Source organism: Leuciscus leuciscus (assembly GCF_965113295.1).
Source record: "Leuciscus leuciscus genome assembly, chromosome: 9".
In the NCBI taxonomy this organism is placed as follows: domain Eukaryota; kingdom Metazoa; phylum Chordata; class Actinopteri; order Cypriniformes; family Leuciscidae; genus Leuciscus; species Leuciscus leuciscus.
The window spans coordinates 3,740,002-3,764,842 of NC_138733.1; the positions used below are offsets into that span (position 1 = coordinate 3,740,002).

General features: G+C 41.0%; 1 protein-coding gene across 1 annotated transcript; it reads left to right on the forward strand.

The window, feature by feature from the left end:
- Positions 1-18,481: 18,481 nt before the first annotated feature.
- On the forward strand, positions 18,482-19,540 carry LOC309505868 (uncharacterized protein; the record flags this gene model as incomplete). Its single annotated transcript, XM_082179331.1, has 2 exons — positions 18,482-18,916; positions 18,995-19,540. The coding sequence occupies 2 exons, from the start codon at positions 18,482-18,484 to the stop codon at positions 19,538-19,540; spliced, it is 981 nt and encodes a 326-aa protein (XP_082035457.1).
- Positions 19,541-24,841: the final 5,301 nt, after the last annotated feature.

Consider the following 24,841-nt stretch of genomic DNA (forward strand, 5'->3'; position numbering starts at 1 on the left):
AGAGGATATTTAACGACTTTATCCCGAGATTCGGCTACCCTTGCCGGCTTCATCACGACCAAGGCCGTGAATTCGAGAATCATCTTTTCGCGACTTTGCAGCGGTTAACAGGTGTCAGTAACTCCAGAACGACGCTTTATCACCCACAAGCAAACCCGGCAGAACGGTTTAATCGCACCTTGTTACAGATGTTGAGGACGCTGGAAGAGAAGGAAAAGGATCGATGGAAAGACCACCTCCCGAAGGTTGTGCACGCTTATAATTGCACTAAGCATGAATCGACGGGGTACTCTCCATTCTTCCTCCTGTATGGACGTCATCCGCGTTTGCCCGTTGACTTGTTGTTTGGTCTGAGAGCAGAGGAAGACCAATACTCACCTCGGGATTATGCAGAGAAGTGGGCACAACGGATGGCTGAAGCGTATAAATTAGCCTCGGACAACAGCAAGCAAGCGAGCGCACGGAACAAGAAATACTATGACCGGCATCTTCGAGGTGTTGTGCTACAGCCAGGAGATCGAGTTCTGGTCCGTAATTTAAGTGAACGGGGCGGGCCTGGAAAACTAAGATCATACTGGGAGAGAACAGTGCACGTGGTCAAAGAGAGGATAGGTGATGGACCAGTCTATCAAGTGTACCCTGAGTCTAGTGGAGGTGAAAATCCAGCAGTGATACGTACCTTGCATCGGAACCTGCTCCATCTGGTTAATGACCTACCTGTAGACCCGCCACCTCTTGGAGCAAATGACTCGTGTAGACCTAAGGGAAGAAAACAGAGGTTGTTAAGATCAGCAAGGGAACCTGAAGGAGCAAATTCAAGTGATTCATGTTCAGATGACAGCGATGCTCCGAGAGCTTACTACTGGTTGCGGTCCTCTGAACAGCAGAGATCTAAGCAGAGAAGGACTATACCTGACACTTACGAAAGAGTAGGTTGGAGACGGAGAAGTGGTGAGGATGGACCTGCGAGATATGGAGAGATTGCTCGAGGGGTAGAGGAAGAATACTTACCTGAGCCAGTGACAACTCACTCCTTGACTGACTTACCTGCTGCACCAGAATCTGATGGGATGAATGACGAGATGGGAGAGATGGTACCTAGTGAGGAAGAAAGACAAATGGTTAGTCCAATGGGAAATGCTGCAGGAGATGGATATGTCAGAAGATCTAGCAGAGAACGAAAGCCCACACGGGTCTTCACTTACCCCTCATTGGGTCAGCCTAATTATGAACTGCCTACGGAGATCGGGGCTGCTCAACTTATGCAGACACAGCAGTTACCGTATTATTCTGGGGTACAGGGGCCAGTATATGTAACTTGTGCTCACATCCCACCTACACTGCCTTATCAGATAGGGTCCTATCCTACTTTACAATCCTATGCTGCCTTTAGTGGATACTAGAGAATTAGTCCCTAAAAGGAAAACAGGGTTAAAACACACACACATATACATTGCGCATTGACACAGAGGTCTTTAAATTGTTTACAATGTGAGGAGAATGTTTGTGTTATTGAGAAAGATGTTTAAGATTTAAAAGGGTCAGTGTTGTTTGGAGCCATTTCTTTTGTCGGGGAGAGTGTGACACCCTGTATGTATAGTCACAGGAATAATTATTTTCTTTCGATGTGTTTGATTTATTTTATTATTTTGATGATATTGTTTCAACTACTGTGAGTATGCTCAGAGACAATTTGGTATGCTGTACTGTTGGTGCGTAATACCCTCAGCGGACATTAGGGGGAGACCATGTGCTGAGCGCAGAGTTTGAGGGTAACTTTGAGTCGCGTAGAAGAAGACGCCATTACAAGAGCGACTCGTGGCTAACAACAGCACAACTGTCTGTGTCTCTTTGTTTTAATCAAACAGGTGGGTGAAGTCAATCACCATGGACAATATATAACATGAAACAATGTGTTGATAACGTGTGTACACTGTTTTAAGAGGGTTATATACATTTCCTGAGTAGTTAAGACGTCGAATAGAGATGGTGATATGTTTATGAAAATTACGGTGCATTCGCGGTTGTGCCGCGGCCGGCCTTGTATTAATATAATTTAATCTGAATGGTTTAAGGCTCCAACACACTGAATCCCTAAGGTAACGTAATGTTTATAATGTTAATAGTGTTATAATTGTGTTTATAGGAGAAAGAGCGATGTTTTGAGCAATCGCCTGGGTTTAACAACTGAAGTATATGTAATTGTTAAATATTATACTTATATAATATTGGCATACAAGATTGGTTATTGTTGATATTTGTATTTTATAAGATGTTTTACTGATCTTTTGATTAAGTATAGCCTGAGTACTGTATTTAGGAATTAAGTTTAAATGGTTATAGGATCTAACCTATGGTTGCTCTACTATTTAGTTATACAGTATGTACTATGGCACTTTTGCTCTGACTATAGAGACGGTAATACATTGAGATGTATGGGTTACAGAGAAAGTATTAAGTTAACTGAGGAAAATACGAATTGAGTATAAGAAAGACTCAGGACACAAGAGTGATATGACACATGTTTATTGGTGTTTTGTTTGAGTGAGTCATATGTATGGTGACAAGATATTGTGATTTGATTATACAATACATATAATATTGAATTATTGTAATAAAGATTACAAGAGCGACTCGTGGCTAACAACAGCACAACTGTCTGTGTCTCTTTGTTTTAATCAAACAGAACATTTACTGCAGTACCGCCAGCCGGACGGCGGGCGTGCTACAGACGCATAGGCTGCTCCTTCGAAGGATGCAGCCTTCACATTGGGACACAGCTATGGAGTGCCTTGGCCTAGTGGACCTGCCACAGAGCCATAGCATGCAGGGCGGAAGCAGCGTCTCCACACGCCATGTAGGCGTCCCTGGTCAGACCAGAGGAAAACCTACAGGCGCGGGAGGGGAGTGAAGGGGCACCCCCCCAGGAGGAAGCAGTCTTCGGACACAACTGCATCGCAACCGACCGCTCCACTGGGGGGATTCCCTCGTACCCGTGCGCCGCTCCGCCATCGAGAGTGGTGAGGAAGGAGGAGCGAGGTTGTCTGCGTCTGGTCGCCAGAGGGGCCAGCCAAGACTTCCTCAACTCCTTATGCACTTCCGGGAAGAATGGTACCGGAGCGGACTGAGGGGCAACCACACGGCCCGCTCCGAGAGACCAATCATCCATCCGCGAACGTTCGGGACCCGGTGGAGGGTTCCAGACGAGCCCGACATTCGTGGCCGCCCGTTCGAGCATAGCGGCCATTTCCAGATCCTGCTCAGCGGGAGCCACCACACCCGAAGGGGGTAGTCCCACTGAGTCATCACCAGAAGATGAACGCTCTCCCTCCGATGCCGCGATCGACATCTGGTCCTCAGGCGGCCCCCCAAAGGAGACAACGCACGAGGCGGCTCCGGAAGCTCCACCGGGACAGCCAATGGCAACTAGCTACTAGAGGAGTGAGAAGCCCGTGAGGATCTTTCACCAGACGGGACGTTCTTCACTGTAATCAACGGGGGGGACGGGGGGGACGTGTCCCCCCAATATTGGAGACAGTCGCATTTGTCCCCCCCAAAAAATTATACAGCGAGGGAGAAAAATATTTGATTTTTAAATCGAGCTTCGCACCGAGCGCACAGAAACAGAGGACAGGGTGTGTGTGTTCATCTGAGCCTCATTGGTCCGTCACTGCCCGTCAATGTCTGAATAATTGAGATGACCAATCAAATCAAAGCAGGCGGGCTTTATGTTCACAGACGTTGCAGAGCGCAAAGTTTAGCAGCGCGAGGCGCAACTCGACGCTTCAATAGTTTATGCTCAAGTGCGAGATATGTAAGTAGCTAAACTAAACATTTCATATTCGACAGTTGTTTTAGGTCATACATGTTAGAAATAATCAGGCAAACTAATAAACGTTTGTCTAATTTCGCCATTTGTTGTAACTGAAAATAGGCCTATGTAACGTGATTCATGTAATTTAATGTAATAATTAGTTAAGGCTAACGTTACTGTCATTGTGAGGGAAGGGGACAAAAAACATTAACAAAGCCGTTTTCATCATATAAGGCACAGGTTAATATGAATGTGTACATATTGAGAATAAATATTATAATATAATTTGTAGTCTTCAGTAAATTAAAAAAGACCAGCTTTAGGAGGGGAAGAGACAGGGCAAGATAAGGATACTGAGAGAAAAAGAAAGAGTGATGGAAATGAGGAGAGAGCATGTATTGACAAATAATCTACTGCCCGCTGACATGGTTATTGTTATCCTTTTTTTTTTTTTTTGGCCTTCAAAACATCTTAAAATGCACATAGATCAGAAGAATCTAAAGTGTCTCGGGGGAGCCCCTGAATCCCCCTAACTGCCTCACATTTGGGACCTCACTTATTATAAAACCCTGTGTTAATAAACAGCCAATATCCTAGTAATATGCATGTTAATAAGCAACTAGTTAATAGTGAGAATTAGATCCTAAACTAAAGTGTTATTTTTTTTTAAATCATACACAGTGATATGTTGCAATATTATCATGCTTAACACTGAGAATTTGAATAATTGTAAAATGATGATCAGATGCAGATATCTAAATCAGAGAATATCATAGGATTATTTATTTTCAACAGGGGATTCAGGTGACTTAAAGTGCACCAGATTAATAAATGTATCTTGGCTATCTATCTATGGCTGATTTTATGAACTGTTTCAATTAGTTCAAATGCATGATGATCACTGGCTGTTTGGCTTAGTTTATTTATATTGTTAGATACCTTAAGAGCTGTGAAAAATAAGAAAATAATCTAGGAATATAAATGCACTTATATCATAATCATGTACAGCAGTTGTCATTCACATTTTGACTATTAACAAGAGGATGACAAAACTAACCTTTGGTACATCGAAATGTGACATCGAATGTGCCTATAAGCAGATCTCACTTGTTTTCTGTTATTAAATCAGGGTTCACTTGAAAATTCACATTTATCCTCCTTGAACTCATTCTAACAACTTAATGTTTTAATATGTTTCAGACCAGATGGAGGTGAAAGAGCAAAGACAAGAACTGAAGTTAAAGGTGATGATGCTGTAGTTTGTTTCAGCCTGTTGACACCAATAAAATGAGCTTAATGTGCCAATTTACAGAAGATCTCAGACATCACCATAATGAATGAGCTGAAAACAGGGAACTTTTGGAGACAAAGAGGCTTTTCAGCAGCAGTTTAACATGATGGCCCTGTACTTTTTAAATGCAGATTGGATAAAAACACAGTGATCACAGTTCACACCTGCAGTGAAGCCCCTCCCACAACAATTCACCAATAAATACTGGGAATATTCCCATCATCCTACAAGAGAAGGACAAACTCCAGGAGTAGCAGCTGAAATCTGTGTGACTGTTAAAGATGGAGTTTATTAAAGAGGAGATTGAAGACATGACTGATCCAGAACCATCCAGAATAAAACATGAAGATACTGAGGAACAAATAGGTTGGTGTCCATTCTTGATTATTCATTGTTGACTGATTTGGTGGCTGTGAATTAATAAGCAGTATATGGATGATAAATGATGGAGAAATACATCCAAATGATCATAACCTTGTATACAGCAGTTGTCAAACATATTTTAATATATTTGATTTGATTTGAAATCTTTATTTCGAACATGAAGAAAACTATATAAAATAAAATAAAACAATGTTCAAAAACATAAAAAAAAAACAGCAACAGATCAGTAGCTAACAAAGTACCCAACTTTCCTGTGTTAACATACTTCTATCTCATGTGCGAAAAGGAGTAGGAAGAAGTAAACTTCTAAGTAAGTAACTTCTAATATAGTAAGAAGTACCAACGCATTCTCATCCTAGGGCAGGGGTCGGCAAGTAACTTTGGCCGCGGGCCAATATTTTTTTTAGCCAGTAGATGGCGGGCCAGCTACACGGAGTAGGCCTATGGATACAAATTAAATACTCTTATATAGGCCTATAATTGTGGAATATGATGTGTCCGTCACCGTCCGTGGATCATTCATTCAATCTTTTTTTTTTCAAATTAAAACCAAAAATAAAAAGATGAAAAACGACTTGTTTTTCCATTATTTATTTCCTGAACTGAAATGAAAAAAACGAATTAGGACGGGTTTTCTGATTTTCTGATTGTGCTCAGATCAAAAATAGAAAAAATGAATTACTGGATTAGACAAATTTTAATTTTGATTTTTAATTTTTAATTTAACACCTTATGCATATATCAAGGAAATCATTTTAAACAGATCAAGTACTATTGTGGTAACAGATTACAGCCATTTTAATAAAGGTGTGAATAGCAATCATACTCATTCGCTTACAGTCCGACTTTTGAATTTTATTCCTTTTTTTTTATTATTACTTATTCGGGGACACACACATACACACCTAAGGTTTAAGGAGGTCTGCGCGGGACTGTTTTTTTTTCTGTCCCGCTCCCACAAGGTTCGCAACCGCTTAAAATATACTCGGTGTTCACCTGCTTTATTTCCCGACCTGACGGGTCCACAAAATTTAGATCTAGTTTCCATAATCTCACATTCAAATGTATCTAACGGAAAGAAGGAGATTAAGTAGCCTATAATAATTATAAATGCTATACAAAAATTGTGTTCGTGTCAATATAAATAGTAGGCTATTTTATAGGGGTGACCCCGAATAGTCGAAGATTCGATGCTTCGATAGGAGGAGCCTGATTCGACTACCGATCTCACGGTCGAATCTTCGCAGAGGTGTTATGAAACGAGGATCATGCCACTTTGGCTATATGAGGGCGCTCAATGTCTGATTTCACATAGAGCTAGCTTTTATGTCAATATACGTTAATATTCAGCCTATTATGATAATGCTGTAGGCCTATATAAAAATGTGCAAAGAAAGAAGCTTTTAATAAATATTTTTTAACGTGCGTGAATAAATCCAAACACCCCGTGACAGATTTAAGTTTCACTTTCAATCCGTGACCGACAGAGGAGCGTCTTGGCGGCAAGGATTTAAATCTTTAACAATGTCTGGGATAAGAAAATCTAAAGTGTGGATGTACACCATCAGAAAGGATATTCTCCAAGGCTGGATTTTAGCATCAGGAAAACCATGATCGCACTTCTGCCGGCCAACGTTAACATGTTTCACGCATAGACTGGGTTTCACGTTAGAATGTATTTTATCCGCGCGCACAATTTGAAAAGACTCCAACGGACAGACAGAGTGAAAGACTTTCAGGATTTGTTCTCTCGATCAGGTACAAGTGATTTCAAAACTTTTCAGCCGGTTTTAATTTTATTTTTGGATGCTGTGAACATTTTTAGCTAAAAAGACTGCCACACTTAAAAAGACAAAGTTGAAAATTCTGGCTACTATCGTTATTTTAATAATTTATTTATTTTTATTTTATTTATTAATCTGTCAGGGTTATCTAATCTAACTATTTGTGGCTTGTGTTTTGAATATATGTTCCCCTGCACTTTAGGCATTTTGCACACATTTGCTCCTCATCCTGTGACTTGATTCTGATTTATTTCGTTTTGTATTTTTATTTATTAGAAAGGAATATTCTGTTCTAATTTAATTTAGTAAATTAATTGTTTATTTTTTCGGTGCATCGATGTTGTGCTGTAGGCTGGCCTGCTCGCACAGGTAATTTAGCCGATTTAATTTGATTTGCATGTGAAATGCAAATCTGCAGTGTGGCCTTTCTGGAGTTATTTATGTTATTTCTTAGTTTTATTGATCAAAAATGTTTTTATACATTTTCTTCTATATCTTTGTGTGATTTTCTGTACATCGCGGCTTTGAAACGTTAAAGCCCCGCCCCCAGCCCCACCCCCATACACATGATTCGACTATTAGTCGACTATAGGCAAGACATGACGATTCTGATTCGACTATGAAAATCCATAGTCGGGGACAGCCCTACTATTTTAACATTGTACTGTCAGCAGAGAAAAAAAAAAATGCCACAGAAAAAAAAGAAAAAAAAGAAATATAAATAACATAAATTAAATAGGACAAAGCCTATCACTCAAATTTCTAAGCAACATAAACGAAAATCATATTGCCCTACTGACGAAATGAAGTAGGCTATTTTCTGCCGAACTATTTCAAACATCCTTGCAAAAAAAGAATGTTGTTGACTGACAATGGTTTCAGTACCAAACAGCTCCTCAGAGGTGTACAGGTGGTCAGAATTAAGTGCGGATACGCTGTCAAAAGATGTCGGGAGTGCGAGTGGGCTATTGTCAGTCAGACCGCCCGCTCCGTCCACAGTAGCCTACACCAGAGTTCTGACCGCTAACGTCTTTTGACGCGCGAATGGACACAAAGTGGTCAAGCGTATAACTAGACGCGGCAGGCGCGAATTTGCCGCGCTATTCGCGTCCGGTATGAACGCACAGTTATACTTTAAAATGTAATCCCGCGCCGCATGATTCCCTATGGGTGTTTCACACAGTATGTGGCGGTGAAATCACCGCGCGACTACGGCTTTTCTCAAGTAGTGGAAGAGTTTTGTGAAGCATTTAGGACTACCAAAATAATCCGGCGGGCCAGAAAATATTGCTGGCGGGCCAGTTTTGGCCCGCGGGCCGCCAGTTGCCGTTCCCTGTCCTAGGGCGTCATATACTGACGCTTTTGACATTTCGTCTACATCAAACGCACATGGCACCCTTTAGCGTCATTATGAGACGCACAGAGCTTTGTTCGGTTATGGGTAGGTTTAGGTCTGGGGTAGGGTTAGGGTTAGACCGCTAGGAGGCACCTTCTGGCCCATATCTATCTGCGTCTCATATTGACGCTAAAGGGTGCCATGTGCGTTTGATGTAGACGAAATGTCAAAAGCGTCAGTATATGACGACTTGGGATGAGTACTCCTACCCCTTTAATTCTTACATTCCTTCAGTGAACAATTTTTATGTTATTATTATTTTGTTATCTGCATCTATGCACATATACATACACACACACACACACACACACACACACACACACATACATATATATATATATATATATATATATATATATGTGTGTGTGTGTGTGTGTGTGTGTGTGTGTATATACCTACATACATACATACATACATACATATATACATACATGAAAGTGACCACTGACAAGTATTTATTCATCTAACATCGATTCATATTAAAAAGTGAATGACAGAACAGTGAAAGATCTGCTCTCTGTTTCTTTCTGCTATTAAATAAGGGTTCACTTGAACTGATTCTAACTTGATGTGTATTTTAGACCAGGTGAGAGTGAAAGAGCAAAGACCAGAACTGAATGAAGTGGAGGAGGAAAATCGTAACTTTACAATTCAAAGAACAAAAGCCAAAAAGACACACACCTGCACTCAGTGTGGAAAGAGTTTCACAGAGAAAGGAAACCTTAAGACACACATGAGAATTCACACAGGAGAGAAACCGTATACATGCACTCAGTGTGGAAAGAGTTTGACACGGAAAGGAGACCTTAACAGACACATGAGAATTCACACTGGAGAGAAACCGTATACATGCACTCAGTGTGGAAAGAGTTTCAGAGATCCAAAAGGTCTCAGGTATCATCTGCTCATTCACTCTGTAGAAAAACCATTTAACTGTGGTCAGTGTGGTAAAGATTTTATTTCTTCATCACAACTAAAAACACACCTGAAAGTTCATTCAGACGAGAGGCCTTATGTGTGTTCTCTCTGTGGAAAGAGTTTTTCACGGCTGGACAGTTTTTAACTGCACCAGAAAACACATAATGAAGTGAGAGATTATATGTGTTGTGACTGTGGGAAGAGTTTTACTACATCTAGTCAACTGAAACGGCACCAAAGAATTCATACTGGAGAAAAACCTTACAAGTGCTCATATTGTGACAAGAGTTTCACTCTGTCTGGAACCCTGAAATCACACGAGCGAGTTCATACTAGAGAGAAGCCGTATCACTGTACTCAGTGTGAGAAGAGTTTCACCCGATCAAGTAATCTAGTGAATCATATTAGAAAGCATTGTTCTGTGTCACAGTGAGCAAATGTTTTGTTAGATTCACATAAAGTAAATATGTAATTAGTTAACTAATAAACTGGTTTTGCTGTAAAATGCCACAAGATTTGTGTTTTATATGTTGGTGAACAAGAAAGAAAATTATTTTGATGGAACACTTATACAAAGAAATCCCAAAATTAAAAGAAACCGGAAAGAAATGTAGAAAAACAACAACAACCAGTTATTAGTTAAAGGTATAGTGGAGGATTTTCTTTTTCCTGGTGGATCATCAAGACTATTGGTCCTCCTAATTGTCAATCATTCTGGTGATATGTTTACGTAAGGCCGTCGTACGTGCTCGTCAGCAAAAATTGTAGAGGAGAACTGGGCTCGTGCATGCTCTCTTGCACACGTTTAATAGGCGTTCCCTCTTAGGAGCAGGTAGCAAGTGGAGAGGGTGGTTCTTTTCTAAAATTCGGAAAAATTCTCCACTATACCTTTAATATATGAAACAATTCTCTGAATTTGATCCGTTTTTTTTGTTTTGGTTTTTTTTTTGCTTTTGTTTGTTTAGATACATAAAGCCTGTTATTACATAAACAGATGCATATACAATAATGTACAACTGTAAAATAACTCTGTACCATAATAACAAATAAAAACACCATTTCACTGACAATGTGTGATTTTGTGACTAAAAGGTTTCTACAGATCCAATAATTTAAATAAACTGAGATTCAAGCAAACGTATAGTGAAATAGTTTTGTGGAAGTTGTTTTTGAGTTGTAACTTTCTGACTTGTCATTTAGCTGTCATTGTCTCTAGTAAAACAGCCATATCACCCTGTAGCCCAAGACTGGTTGCCCACTGAAGCTAAGCAGGGCTGAGCCTGGTTAGTACCAGCCCGTTCTCATCCTAGGGCGTCATATATTGACGCTTTTGACATTTCGTCTACATCGAACACACATGGCACCCTTTAGCGTCAATATGAGACGCAGATAGAAATGGGCCAGAAGGCACCTCCTAGCGGTCTAACCCTATCCCTACACTAGACCTAAACCTACCCATAACCGAACAAAGCTCTGTGCGTCTCATATTGACGCTAAAGGGTGGCATGTGCGTTCGATGTAGACGAAATGTCAAAAGCGTCAGTATTATGACGCCCAAGGATGAGAATGCGTTGTTAGTACCTAGATATGAGACTCCTGGGAAAACCAGGTTGCTGCTGGAAGAGGTGTGAGTGAGGCCAGCAGGGGGCGCTCACCCTGTGGTCTGTGTGGGTCCTAAGGCCCCAGTAGAGTGATGGGGACACTATACTGTAACAAGCACTGTCCTTCAGATGAGACGTTAAACCGATGTCTTGACTCTTTGTGGTCATTAAAAAATCCCATGGCACTTCTTCTTCATGAGGACACCTGAGGTCCTGCAGGTGTCCTCATAAATCTGTCTTCTTACGATGCACTGTTTGATCGATCGATTGCTCCTGTCTGCCTCGCTGCCTGCTGTGAGTGTGTTTGCTTCGGTGCTGTAAGCTCCGTCTTCTGTAAGCCTCGTATTTCCTTGTTTTGAACCATCATTTACTACAATTTCTAGTTGCTTATACTAAAACTAAATACAGCTTACCCAACATCTCAGATTAACCTGACATAGCTTCCGTTACTACTAGCACAACACGCTAGTAATTCGCTAGCCTGTTAACGCGCCACCCGTGCGCTCAGCTATTTTTATTTATTTATTTTCTCTCGCGCCTTTGAGTTTATAAAAGCTCAGGTGAGTAAGAATCACTCAACAAACACGGTGAGTAATGTCTTGTCCTGTTATTATCATGCGTCGCGTCTGAATGCGTTGTTGTTTTTGGAGCTCTATCGATTTGATTTATAATTCTTGATTTTTCTCTTTAAACTCGCTTACAACGAACATTTTCTACTTTTCCTCACTGAGAAGCACTACTGCTCAAACCTCATAGTTACAACGCGGACTGTTGAGCAGACGCGTCTCAAGCCTATTAGTGATCCAACGCTGGATACTCTTAAAGGTACGTCCGTGGATCACGGCTGAACGCGTCTTCTCCACACTCACTTACAAACAAACTTTTTATTTATTTTTTGTTCGCCTATCGTGCGTCTACTCTACACCTCTACCACTAAAAAACCTAAAAAACCTCATAGTTACAACGCGGACTGTTGAGCAGACGCGTCTCAAGCCTAATAGTGATCCAACGCTGGATACTCTTAAAGGTACGCCCGTGGATCACGGCTTCTCCACACTCACTTACAAACAAAAAAATTTTTTTCGCCTATCGTGCGTCTACTCTACACTAAAAAATAAAATAAAAAATAAAATAAAATAAACGGATTATATCCAAGACTTCAGTCATAAATTAGTATTAATATTGATAGCATCACTGGTAGCTTCGTTGCTAACTCACTGTCCATCTGTTAAAATGGTGAATATATCAGATGTAAGTAGTCTACCTTTTGGTGCAGGTGAGGACACATTTGAGCTGCACGCACTGCAGTCTGAGCTGGAAGCTGTTGAGAAACAGATCCACGACCTTTTATTGAGACAGGCCGAGCTGAGAGACCGGTGTTTGGCTCTTGAAACATCACGCGCCGATGCACACAAATCAGTGTTTAACGTTACTAACCCGCTGACTCCGACCGCGTCTACTCCGTGCGTTCCTCAGCATCGGTCGCAATCAGCCATGGTCTCGTTCACTCCGGCTCCAACACGCCACCACGAAGCCTGGGTGGTTCCGCAGCGGAAGACGCGAGTCAGGTTTAGACCAAGACTTTCTCCGACCCTCCCGGTTTTCGAGTTATCCACACAAAACCGCTTCTCCCCTCTACGCGAAACAGAACGCGATGCTGTGATCATCGGCGATTCCATCGTTCGGCACGTACACGCTACGTTAGGTAAAAGTAAGGTGCACAGTCACTGCTTTCCTGGTGCTCGTGTTTCTGAAATCGCTGCTCGCGTTCCCGAGATCCTGAACGGTGACGAGCGCGTCGGAACTGTGGTCCTGCACGCGGGAGTGAACGACATAAGGCTGCGCCAGGCGGAGATTCTGAAGAAAGACTTCAGGAATCTAATCGATACGGTACACAGCACATCGCCTGAAACAACGATCATTGTGTCAGGACCGCTTCCCACGTACCGATTAGGGCATGAAAAGTTCAGCAGATTATTTGCGCTAAATGAATGGTTAATGTCATGGTGCAATGAGCAGAAACTGCTCTTTGTAAATAATTGGAATCTGTTTTGGGAGCGTCCTAGGCTTTTCCGTGCTGATGGCTTACACCCAAGCAGATTCGGAGCGGATCTTCTGTCAGATAACATCTCCAAAATGTTAAATACCCTTTGACTAGTAACCAAAAGTCCAAATCAAAGTCTCTGCTGCACCAATTTAACTGATATAAATACTAGTGTAGAACATTGCATAGAAACCGTGTCTATTCCTCGTTTAGTGAGATCAAATAATAAATCTACTGCAGGATCTAGGAAAAATCTAATTGTTATTAAAACAGAAAATGTTGCTATTGGTAAACAAAAACTATTTCTAAAGCTAGGTCTTCTAAACATTAGATCACTCACACCTAAGGCAGTTATTGTAAATGAAATAGTCACAGATAATAGCTTCGATGTACTTTGCCTTACTTAAACCTGGCTTAAACCAAATGATTATTTCGGTATTAATGAGTCTACTCCTCCTGGATACTGTTATAAGCATGAGCCCCGTCTGACTGGTCGTGGCGAGGTGTTGCAACCATTTATAGAGATATTCTAAATGTTACTCAGAAAACGGGTTATAAGTTTATTTCATTTGAAGTACTTGTACTAAATGTTACGCTCTTAGATGTTAGAAAAACATCCCTATTATCTCTAGCCTTGGCTACCGTATATAGACCGCCAGGGCCTTACGCTGATTTCCTAAAAGAGTTTGCAGATTTTCTCTCAGACCTATTAGTCAATGTCGATAAAACATTAATTGTTGGAGATTTTAACATACACGTAGATAATCCAAATGATGCGTTAGGAGCTGCGTTTACAGATTTATTAAATTCATTTGGGGTCAAGCAAAACGTCACCGGACCAACACATCGTCTTAATCATACACTCGATTTAATTATATCACATGGAACCGATCCAACCGATATAGATATCATTCCACAAAGTGATGATGTCACTGACCACTACATGGTAACTTGCATATTACGTACTGCTGTAATATGTCATGCGGCATTGCGTTATCAACCAGGCAGAACAATCCTCCCATCCACCATAGATAATTTCTCAAATTGCTTATCTAATCTGTCTCAGCTGCTGCCTGAACCCAAACAAACAGATGAACTAGAAGAACTAACTAGCACTATGAGCACCATTCTCTCTAGAACATTGGATGTGGTTGCACCTATTAAATTAAAAAAGGTCAGAGAGAAAAATAAAGCACCATGGTATAACAATACAAGAGAGAAACCCATATTTTAGAGCGTAAATGGAAACAAACTAATTTAGAGGTCTTTAGAATCGCGTGGAAAGACAGTATGTCACGTTATAAAAAGGCACTAAAAGCGGCCAGGGCTGAGCACCTCCGCAAACGAATAGAAAACAACCAAAACAATCCAAGGTTTTTATTTAACACCGTGGCTAGACTAACAAATAAACAGACGTCACCCAAACAAAATATCCCGTTACAGTTCAGTAGTAATGATTTCATGAACTTCTTCACTGAGAAAATAGAAAGCATCAGAACCACAATTGTAAACGTTCAATCTTCAATCGCGCCTTATAATTCAGCTTCAATTATCACCCCGCAAGAACAATTACAGTGCTTTACAACTATAGAACAAAAAGAGTTAAATAAACTTATCACTTCATCTAAAACAACAACATGTTTATTAGATCCTATACCAACTAAACTACTGAAAGAAGTGTTACCTGTAGTGGAAGAGCCTCTCCTCAATATTATTAACTCGTCTTTATCTTTAGGTCATGTTCCAAGAACATTTAAACTGGCAGTTATAAAACCTCTCATTAAGAAACCACAATTAGATCATAATAATCTAGCAAATTATAGACCCATTTCAAATCTTCCATTTATGTCGAAAATATTAGAAAAAGTGGTGTCCGCTCAACTGGGCTCTTTCTTGCAACAAAATGATATCTATGAAAGTTTCAGTCTGGATTCAGACCGCATCATAGCACTGAAACTGCACTCGTTAAAATCACAAATGATTTACTTTTAGCTTCTGACCAAGGCTGTATCTCAATACTAGTTTTACTTGATCTTAGTGCTGCGTTCGATACTCTAGATCACACATTACTCTTAGATCGACTACAAAATTATACTGGTGTTCAAGGACAAGCACTAAGCTGGTTCAAATCATACCTATCTGACCGCTACCATTTTGTCTATTTAAATGGAGAAAAATCGATCATAACTCCAGTAAACTATGGAGTGCCGCAGGGATCTGTGTTAGGCCCTCTGTTATTCTCAATATATATGATGCCACTTGGAAATATTATAAGGAAACATGGAATTAGTTTCCATTGTTATGCTGATGACACTCAAATATATATTTCATCACGGCCGGATGAAAACGCTAAATTTTCCAAATTGACAGAGTGTGTTAAAGATATAAAAGATTGGATGACGCGTAATTTTCTTTTATTAAATCCAGACAAGACAGAGGTAATACTTATCGGTTCAAAAAACCGCCCACAAAACCTTGCACAATACAACTTTAACATCATAGGATGTCCTGTTACTTTATCCTCTACAGTAAAAGACCTGGGTGTTAAACTCGATTGCAACCTGTCTTTTGAAAATCATATTTCATATGTTACAAAAACAGCCTTTTTCCACCTTAGAAACATTGCTAAGCTGATAGCTTAGCAATGCTGATATGCTATCAGTTTCTGATGCAGAAAAGTTAGTTCATGCATTCATGACCTCGAGACTGGATTACTGTAATGCTTTATTAGCTGGTTGTCCTGCATCCTCAATAAACAAGCTACAGTTAGTCCAAAATGCCGCCGCTAGAGTTCTTACGAGATCAAGAAAATATGATCATATAACACCGATTTTATCATCACTGCATTGGTTACCTATAAAGCTCCGTATTAATTATAAGGTATTGCTACTGACTTATAAAGCCCTAAACGGCTTAGCTCCAGTCTATTTAACAGATCTTCTATCACCCTATAATCCATCGCGCTCTTTAAGATCACTAAATTCAAAACTCTGGAATAGTCTTCCTGATACTGTTCGTTGCTCAGACTCGCTCTCCCAGTTTAAAACTAGATTAAAGTCGCATCTCTTCAGCCAGGCATTCATATAATCCTACAGTTCAAACTACAATCCGGCCTCTAGCTCATAAATGCCAGAGGAGAACTGGCCCCCGACTGAGCCTGGGTTCTCCCAAGGTTTTTTTTCTCCATTAGGTCACCTGATGGAGTTTTAGGACACCATTAGGTCACTTGATGGAGTTTTTCGGTTCCTTGCCACTGTTGCCTTTGGCTTGCTCAGTTGGGGATATTTTGGGGATATTTAATTTAATTTCATCAATCAATAAATTCCTCTTGAAACAAACTTTGTTGTATTATTTTAATTTAATACTGTGAAGCTGCTTTGATACAATCTGTATTGTGAAAAGCGCTATACAAATAAACTTGACTTGACTTGACTTCTCGTAAAGAGTAGGGGTGTAACCTGTAGGGGTGTAACCATTCCACCCATTGGTCCTTGCCAATCATGGCGTCCTAATAATCCACATCCACTGAATTGGCTCTATCACTCGCTCTCCTCTCCACCTATAGCTGGTGTGTGGTGAGCGCATTGGCGCTGCTGTACTGTGCCTGCCGTCGCATCATCCAAGTGGTGCTGCACACTGGTGGTGGATGAGGAGAGATACGAGATATGATTGTAAAGTGATTTGGGTGTACAGTAGTACATTTGAAAGTGTTATATAAAAATAAAAAATAAAACAACAACAACAAAAACGTCCTGTGGCCTGTTGCACAAAGCCGGTTTCAGTTGCTAACAGGTAAAGTTCGAGATTATTTTGAGCTCTGACGTTTTAGGGCTCAGGAAAGTGGATTGGTTTTAGTTGTGTTCATCACCATGGTAACTTACGCTACACGGCTAAGCTGCTACTAAGAGTACTAAATGTATAACTGTCGTTTTCTTTTTTAAATGAAAAGTGAATTTCATTATTTGTATTTGGGTCTGAAATGATACACACATACACAAACCAAGTGTTGGTGGACTTTTTTTATTTTTTTTTATAAAAGGGTTTCTCAAATGTGTGTGTAAGGGAAAACAAATCATACAATGGCGGCATTTTAATTGCGCAAATTGAAATTGAAAGTTGAAAATACGCCCAATGGAAACACGTCAATTTCACAAAAGCTCCCATTTATCGCAAAAATGTTTTTATGCTCACATGAGGTGGTTTTTCATGCGATTCGAAAAAGAAATATTTCGCAAAACTGCAATGGAAACAATCAACCCACAATCAAGATCTCGAAGCAGATATGAGGGAGAAACACCCAGAAACACCTCATATGTGCCACTCTTAAGTATAATAAGGGTCGTTCCTTACCATTAATGCTTGGAAAACACACATACATCTCCGTCGGTTAATAATCGATTAATAATAATGACTAGTGCAGTGGCTGGGATATAGTACATAAACCTACCAACGTCAACTTTAAAGGCGATTTTTGTCAGTCAATGTTTAGATTTGTTTGCACTCTCAGATACAAATACGTTTTCTGTGATAAAAACGTGTAAACGTGTAATGTGGGCTTTCGTGTAAATGAGAGGCCAAACCGCAGGGAAATATCTGCGTCTTCCCTTCGTGTAAACGGGGCCTAAGACATATTCATGTAATTTACTTATTTATCAATTTACTATATTGTTTCCTGATTGTACAAGAGTCATTTGCTTTAGTTAGAAAATAATAAAAGCTGTAAAATGTTAAACATACTGAAAAGTAGAGTTGTTTTCTTGATTTTAAGATGGTTGAAATTGAGATTTACACATCATTTGAATGCTGAATAAATAAGCTTTCAATTGATGTATGGTTTGTTTGTCACAGTGTCTGGTTTGTGTTTCCCCGGGTGTCCACTAGAGGTCTCTCTCCCTTACTGTCACCATTCATTCTGGAACTGCATTTCCCACGATCCTTTGTCTGTTCTCATCACTCATCATTGCACGCAGCTGTTTCCCATTACATTGTTTAGTTCTGTGTATAAATACCCTGTCTGTTTCAGTCCATGTCACGGAGTTGTTGTTATTTGTCACTACACTTCTGGTTTGTGTTTTTAGCCTGTTTCTTGTTTTGTTTCTTGTGTTTGGATTGCTAAAATGGACTTTGAACCCTGCCTGGATGACTATGAATTGGATTGCCCTAATAATAAATATGCTGCATTTGGATCTACCTGTTTTCCCGTGTGTTCCTGTGACAGAACAACTCCGACAACAAATAGATCCAGCAATATGGACTTTCGTGGATCTTCCCCAACCGCCGAAAGGGAGAGGAGGCAGCAGAGGGGGAATTCGCAGGTTGAAGAGATTCCCCCCTGTATGAAAATTTTTCAGTGCCTTGCATTGTGGGCCCGCCAGACTGAGGAGGCCATGGCGGTCAATTCCCCTGAGCACCCTTCCACCGATGACAGAGAATCTTTTAGGGGAACCCGTCTGGCCAAGTTTTCAGGGACTCGTGGAGGCCGCAGGAGAGGAGGTCCTAGAGGTGAGCCCCGGAACCACTCTCCACTTCGGTCTTTCTCCGACCATGGGCCGGTGATGCTCAGCCCAGAGCACCCTTCGACGCTGGTCCTGTCCAGCCCGGAGCCTGCACCTCACCATAAAAAACGGCGGAGGAGGAGGAAGACTTCCTGCCTCCCCAGTGAACCAGAGACCATCCCGGTGGCCGTCCCCGTGCAGCCTGCTGTTGTCCCAGTGGCCGTCCCCGTGCAGCCCGCTGTTGTCCCGGTGACAGTCCCCGTGCAGCCCGCTGTTGTCCCGGAGGCCGTGCCCGTGCAGCCCGCTGTTGTCCCGGAGGCCGTCCCCGTGCAGCCCGCTGTCGTTCCGGAGGCCGCCCCCGTGCAGCCCGCTGTCGTTCCGGAGGTCGTCCCCGTGCAGCCCGCTGTCATCCCGGAGATCGTCCCGGAGCTGCCCACCATCAGTCCTGCCACGGCCAAGAGGGCTGTCTTCCTTTTTTATGCATTGGCAGTATTGCATGCATGGAGAAGACACAGGAGTTCTGCCGATCCAGAGACTGTTCAGGTCACGTCTGCCGATCCAGAGACTGTTCAGGTCACGTCTGCCGATCCAGAGACTGTTCAGGTCACGTCTGCCGATCCAGAGACTGTTCAGGTCACGTCTGCCGAGCCAGTGTTTCCGGACAAGATGGCCGCCGTCGAACCTGTGCCTCCGGACAAGATGGCCGCCGCCGAGCCGGTGTCTGTTCCTGAGCCTGAGCCGGTGTCTGTTCCTGAGCCGGTGTCTGTTCCTGACGACCGATGGGTCGTCTGCTTTGCCCTGACCGCTGGCTAAGCCATCACCCCCTGTTTCTGTTCCCCTCCATGGACCTGGCCCCCCATCCCTCCCCTGATCCTCCACTGTTCCACCTCCCTCCTGGACTCTTGTTTTGTTTGTTTTTTGTGGATCTTGGAGCGTCTGGTAGCCGTTCCGTAGAGGGGGGGTTATGTCACAGTGTCTGGTTTGTGTTTCCCCGGGTGTCCACTAGAGGTCTCTCTCCCTTACTGTCACCATTCATTCTGGAACTGCATTTCCCACAATCCTTTGTCTGTTCTCAACACTCATCATTGCACGCAGCTGTTTCCCATTACATTGTTTAGTTCTGTGTATAAATACTAGGGGTGACCCCGAATAGTCGAAGATTCGATGCTTCGATAGGAGGAGCCTGATTCGACTACCGATCTCACGGTCGAATCTTCGCAGAGGTGTTATGAAACGAGGATCATGCGACTTTGGCTATATGAGGGCGGTCAATGTCTGATTTCACATAGAACTAGCTTTTATGTCAATATGTTAATATTCAGCCTATTATGATAATGCTGTATAAAAAAATGTGCAAAGAAAGAAGCTTTTAATAAATATTTTTTAACGTGCGTGAATAAACCCAAACACCCCGTGACAGATTTAAGTTTCACTTTCAATCCGTGACCGACAGAGGAGCGTCTTCGCGGCAAGGATTTAAATCTTTAACAATGTCTGGGATAAGAAAATCTAAAGTGTGGATGTACACCATCAGAAAGGATATTCTCCAAGGCTGGATTTAGCATCAGGAAAACCATGATCGCACTTCTGCCGGCCAACGTTAACATGTTTCACGCATAGACTGGGTTTCACGTTAGAATGTATTTTATCCGCGCGCACAATTTGAAAAGACTCCAACGGACAGACAGAGTGAAATACTTTCAGGATTTGTTCTCTCGATCAGGTACAAGTGATTTAAAAACTTTTCAGCCGGTTCTAATTTTATTTTTGGATGCTGTGAACATTTTTAGCTAAAAAGACTGCCTCTCCAGTTTAGCATTTATTGTTGTTTCTGCAGTTAAAAAGACAAAGTTGAAAATTCTGGCTACTATCGTTATTTTAATAATTTCTTTATTTTTATTTTATTTATTAATCTGTCAGGGTTATCTAATCTAACTATTTGTGGCTTGTGTTTTGAATATGTTCCCCTGCACTTTAGGCATTTTGCACACATTTGCTGCTCATCCTGTGACTTGATTCTGATTTATTTCGTTTTGTATTTTTATTTATTAGAAAGGAATATTCTGTTCTAATTTAATTTAGTAAATTAATTGTTTATTTCTTCGGTGCATCAATGTTGTGCTGTAGGCTGGCCTGCTCGCACAGGTAATTTAGCCGATTTAATTTGATTTGCATGTGAAATGCAAATCTGCAGTGTGGCCTTTCTGGAGTTATTTATGTTATTTCTTAGTTTTATTGATCAAAAATGTTTTTATACATTTTCTAATATATCTTTGTGTGATTTTCTGTACATCGCGGCTTTGAAACGTTAAAGCCCCGCCCCCAGCCCCACCCCTATGATTCGACTATTAGTCGACTATAGGCAAGACATGACGATTCTGATTCGACTATGAAAATCCATAGTCGGGGACAGCCCTAATAAATACCCTTGTCTGTTTCAGTCCATGTCACGGAGTCGTTGTTATTTGTCACTACACTTCTGGGGCCTGTACCATGAAGCCGGTTTAGGTGGCTAGCCAGCTATGTTTCAGTTTAGTTTCCGCCAACCCTGGGTTTTAGGTACTATGAAAGTAGCTTGGCTTTAATCGGTGTTCGTTGCCATGGTATCTTACGCTGCACGGCTAACCTGCTCCGGGACAGGTTATGTTCTGGATTCAAGATCTCAGACTGAAGTTTGACCAATCAGCTGAGAGCAAAGAAACATATGGTGACGTAACTTATTCCCAGTGTCTGTTACAATGACTTCACCTTTTCTTCCAAATCCTGTGGACATCTCAGCGCAAATTGTTTGACGAGCACTTCGTAGAGAAAGAGTTTTTAGCCAGACAAAATCCCCTTGCCTTTCCTGATAGTTACTTGTATGAAAGATACAGATTTTCCGCGGAAGGAATGTCTTATCTTTGCGAACTTCTTGAGCCGCACATAAAGAATTTAACACGTCGAATTCATGCACTTACTGTACCGCAAATGGTATTGCGTTGCGTTTTTTTGCAAGTGGTACATTCTTGTACGGTGGGTGACGCACAGAAGCTCGGGGAAAACACGGTTTGACGAACCATTCGTAAGGTGGTCCTCGCTCTGCAGGAGTACATGAATAGTTTCATTAATAGTGTTCCCCGGACATTTATCGGCCATGTCCATAAAAGAGGGCTTTTATAAATTTGCCGGTAAGATATATTGATAGGGTGACATCACATGAACACATTTTTTTTTTTTAAAGCAAATTGCACAAATGTACTATACAATATAATACATGTTAAGAATTATTTTAAATCTTTATTATTATTCTGTTAATCTTATGATAGGATTCCCTAGCTTTCTTAGTAGTACAAATACGTTCTATATTTATGTAAAATTATGTATATATGTATGTGTAGCCTATATGTGTAATATAGCCTATAGCCTATTTTTATAATATATAAAAAATGTGCATGTATAATTTTTTATGTATTATTAAAATAGGCTATAGGCTATATTACACATATAGGCTACACATACATACATAATTTTACATAAATATAGAACGTATTTGTTTAACTTACACATTAACAATCAGCAATCTTTCTCCAACAGTCTTCTCTTGCTTTGGCAGCAGAGACCATATTGTTTCGAGCTTGAAATACATATTTAAATTCATCGTTATTCTGAATGATTATCTCTTGCTCCTCCGCAGAAAAATATATCGCTCTCGCTCTACCCGCGATTGGTTGTTCAGTGTCGATGTCACTCTTTTATGTGCACGCGCGCGTGGAGTAATCATAGCTGAAGGATCAAAGCCTGAGTTGACACAGAAAGTTGATGAGCTGCATCATGGTACCAATAAAGCCTGATTACATCGGTTTGGTTTTGTCAACTCAAAACTAATCCTGTAACCTCGAGTTTGTTCAGCTACCTTCATGGTACAGGCCCCTGGTCTGTGTTCTAGCCTGTTTCTTGTTTTGTTTCTTGTGTTTGGATTGCTAAAATGGACTTTGAACCCTGCCTGGATGACTATGAATTGGATTGCCCTAATAATAAATATGCTGCATTTGGATCTACCTGATTTCCCGTGTGTTCCTGTGACATTGTTAGGATAGGACAATATTTGGTCGAGATACAACTATTGTAAATCTGGAATCTGAGGGTGCAAAAAAATCGAAACATTGAGAAAATCACCTTTATAGTTGTTCATTTATTTTGGCGATTGTGCTGCATTCACTTACAAAAATAAATGTTTTATATAATTACGGTAGGAAATTTACAAAATATCTTCAGGGAACATGATCTTTACTTAATATCCTCATGATTTTTGGCATAAAAGAAAAATCTATCATTTTGACCCATACAATGTATTGTTGGCTATTGCCACAAATATACCCGTGCGACTTGTGACTGGATTTGTGATCCAGGGTCACATTTGTAGTGTTGAAAGATTTTATTAAATTTTTTTACTGTTACAGTGAACTTTTGTGTAGGCTGTGTTTTAAAGGAGAACTTAGAACTTTTTTAACTTAATAAAACTGTCTAGAATTCATTTGGATGGTTAAACAACCTGTTCTGGTGATATTGGTGACTTTCCCCGCTCCCCCCAGCGTTCCCAGGCGGAAAACCAACCTTGCAACTTGGGGACTACCGTCCCGGCAGTGAGAAGCGAGAACGAGAACGAGCGCGAAACACGAATTGCTTTACGGCAATTCGACATAAACACACACGCATGTATGATGTATTACCAGATGACCCACCTCGGTAGACATAGCTCCACACGATACAGTTGGCTTGCTCCGATCAAAACAAACGCACATGAGCAGCGGTAGCGAGGGAGAGGAGGTCGCCGCAAGTGAGTTTTTTACGACCGTGTTGTGAAATATACGCCCCCCCACAGCTGTAGGGGGAGCTCGTGGGGAAAACATGCGACAACAAAAGGAAAAATCAGCGAAGAAGTGACTAGAGTTCGCTAGAGTTGCCGAGTTCTCCTTTAAAGGTGAACTAAGTAACTTTTTTACCTTAACTGAACAGCTTCGGAGTCATTGGAATGGTTATATTACTTATTTCGGGTTGAATGGTGGTCGTTTCGCACCCCCCTGGTGCCCGTGAGCGGAAAATCCGCACTTGCAACTTTGAGGTGGCGAGCCGCCGGCCGCCGCGTCAGGAAGTATCGCGTGATATCAGGTCTCGCGATGTAAATAATTGCTTTACGGCCAAAAGAAATCTGCTAAAATTCTGTCATTATTGCACTCCCTCACGCTGTTCGAACCCGAATGAAGAAGACGTTTTAAAGAATGTCACATCTGCTTTGATGTCGTTGATCTACTAGCCTCTGGTGTCTGAGAATCGCCAACGAGTTTTTACAACAGTGTTGTCAAATATCTATTCCGAAGCTGTGGGGGGAGCTCTAGAGAGAAACCTGCGAGCAAAAAGCGAGAATACAGTGAAGAAATCCTGAAACTACTGAGCCCTGCTTTAATATTGAGTTGGTAAAAACAATTCTGAAACAATTAATTATATGCTTTAAACAAAAGCATATACTTTGTTTGTATTCTTTTACTTATTTTGTTGTGCACGACAGAGGGAAATATATATATTTTTGTTTATAAATATTATTTTGAATTTGTTCTGTGAGTGACGTCATTTGTATTGGACCGGTCGCGCGCTCGCTCAGTCAGAACAGCCTGTGACTGGAGAGAGTCAGTCGGGTATGTCTCTACATTAAAGAGTGAAAATATGCTGTATTGAGTGAAGTTTTGAGTTTATATTAATTATGGAAGTGCCAAAAAACCAGAACAAGTTTATGAATGTGTTTTTCTGTCAACAGATTCAATGTATTTTTGGAGTTTTATTAACGTGTGTTTAAAAAAGAAAATTGTCCACGTCATTTTGGTGGATTAAGTTTGAGGAAATGTCGTTAAAATGTGTTTAGCTTTCATTTTGATGTTAATGTATTTTTCTAACCATATCTGAGACCTGTGTATAGAGTCTTTGCACCTACGTCATGGTTTGGCCAGTTACCCGGATGCGCGGCCATATTGGAGATACTCGGATGTAAACAACAGCATGGATTGCACTGTTTATGTACTATTGAACACATTTACACTAATTTATGGTGTCTAAACCATGGAAAAAACACGTAGAAGCTGA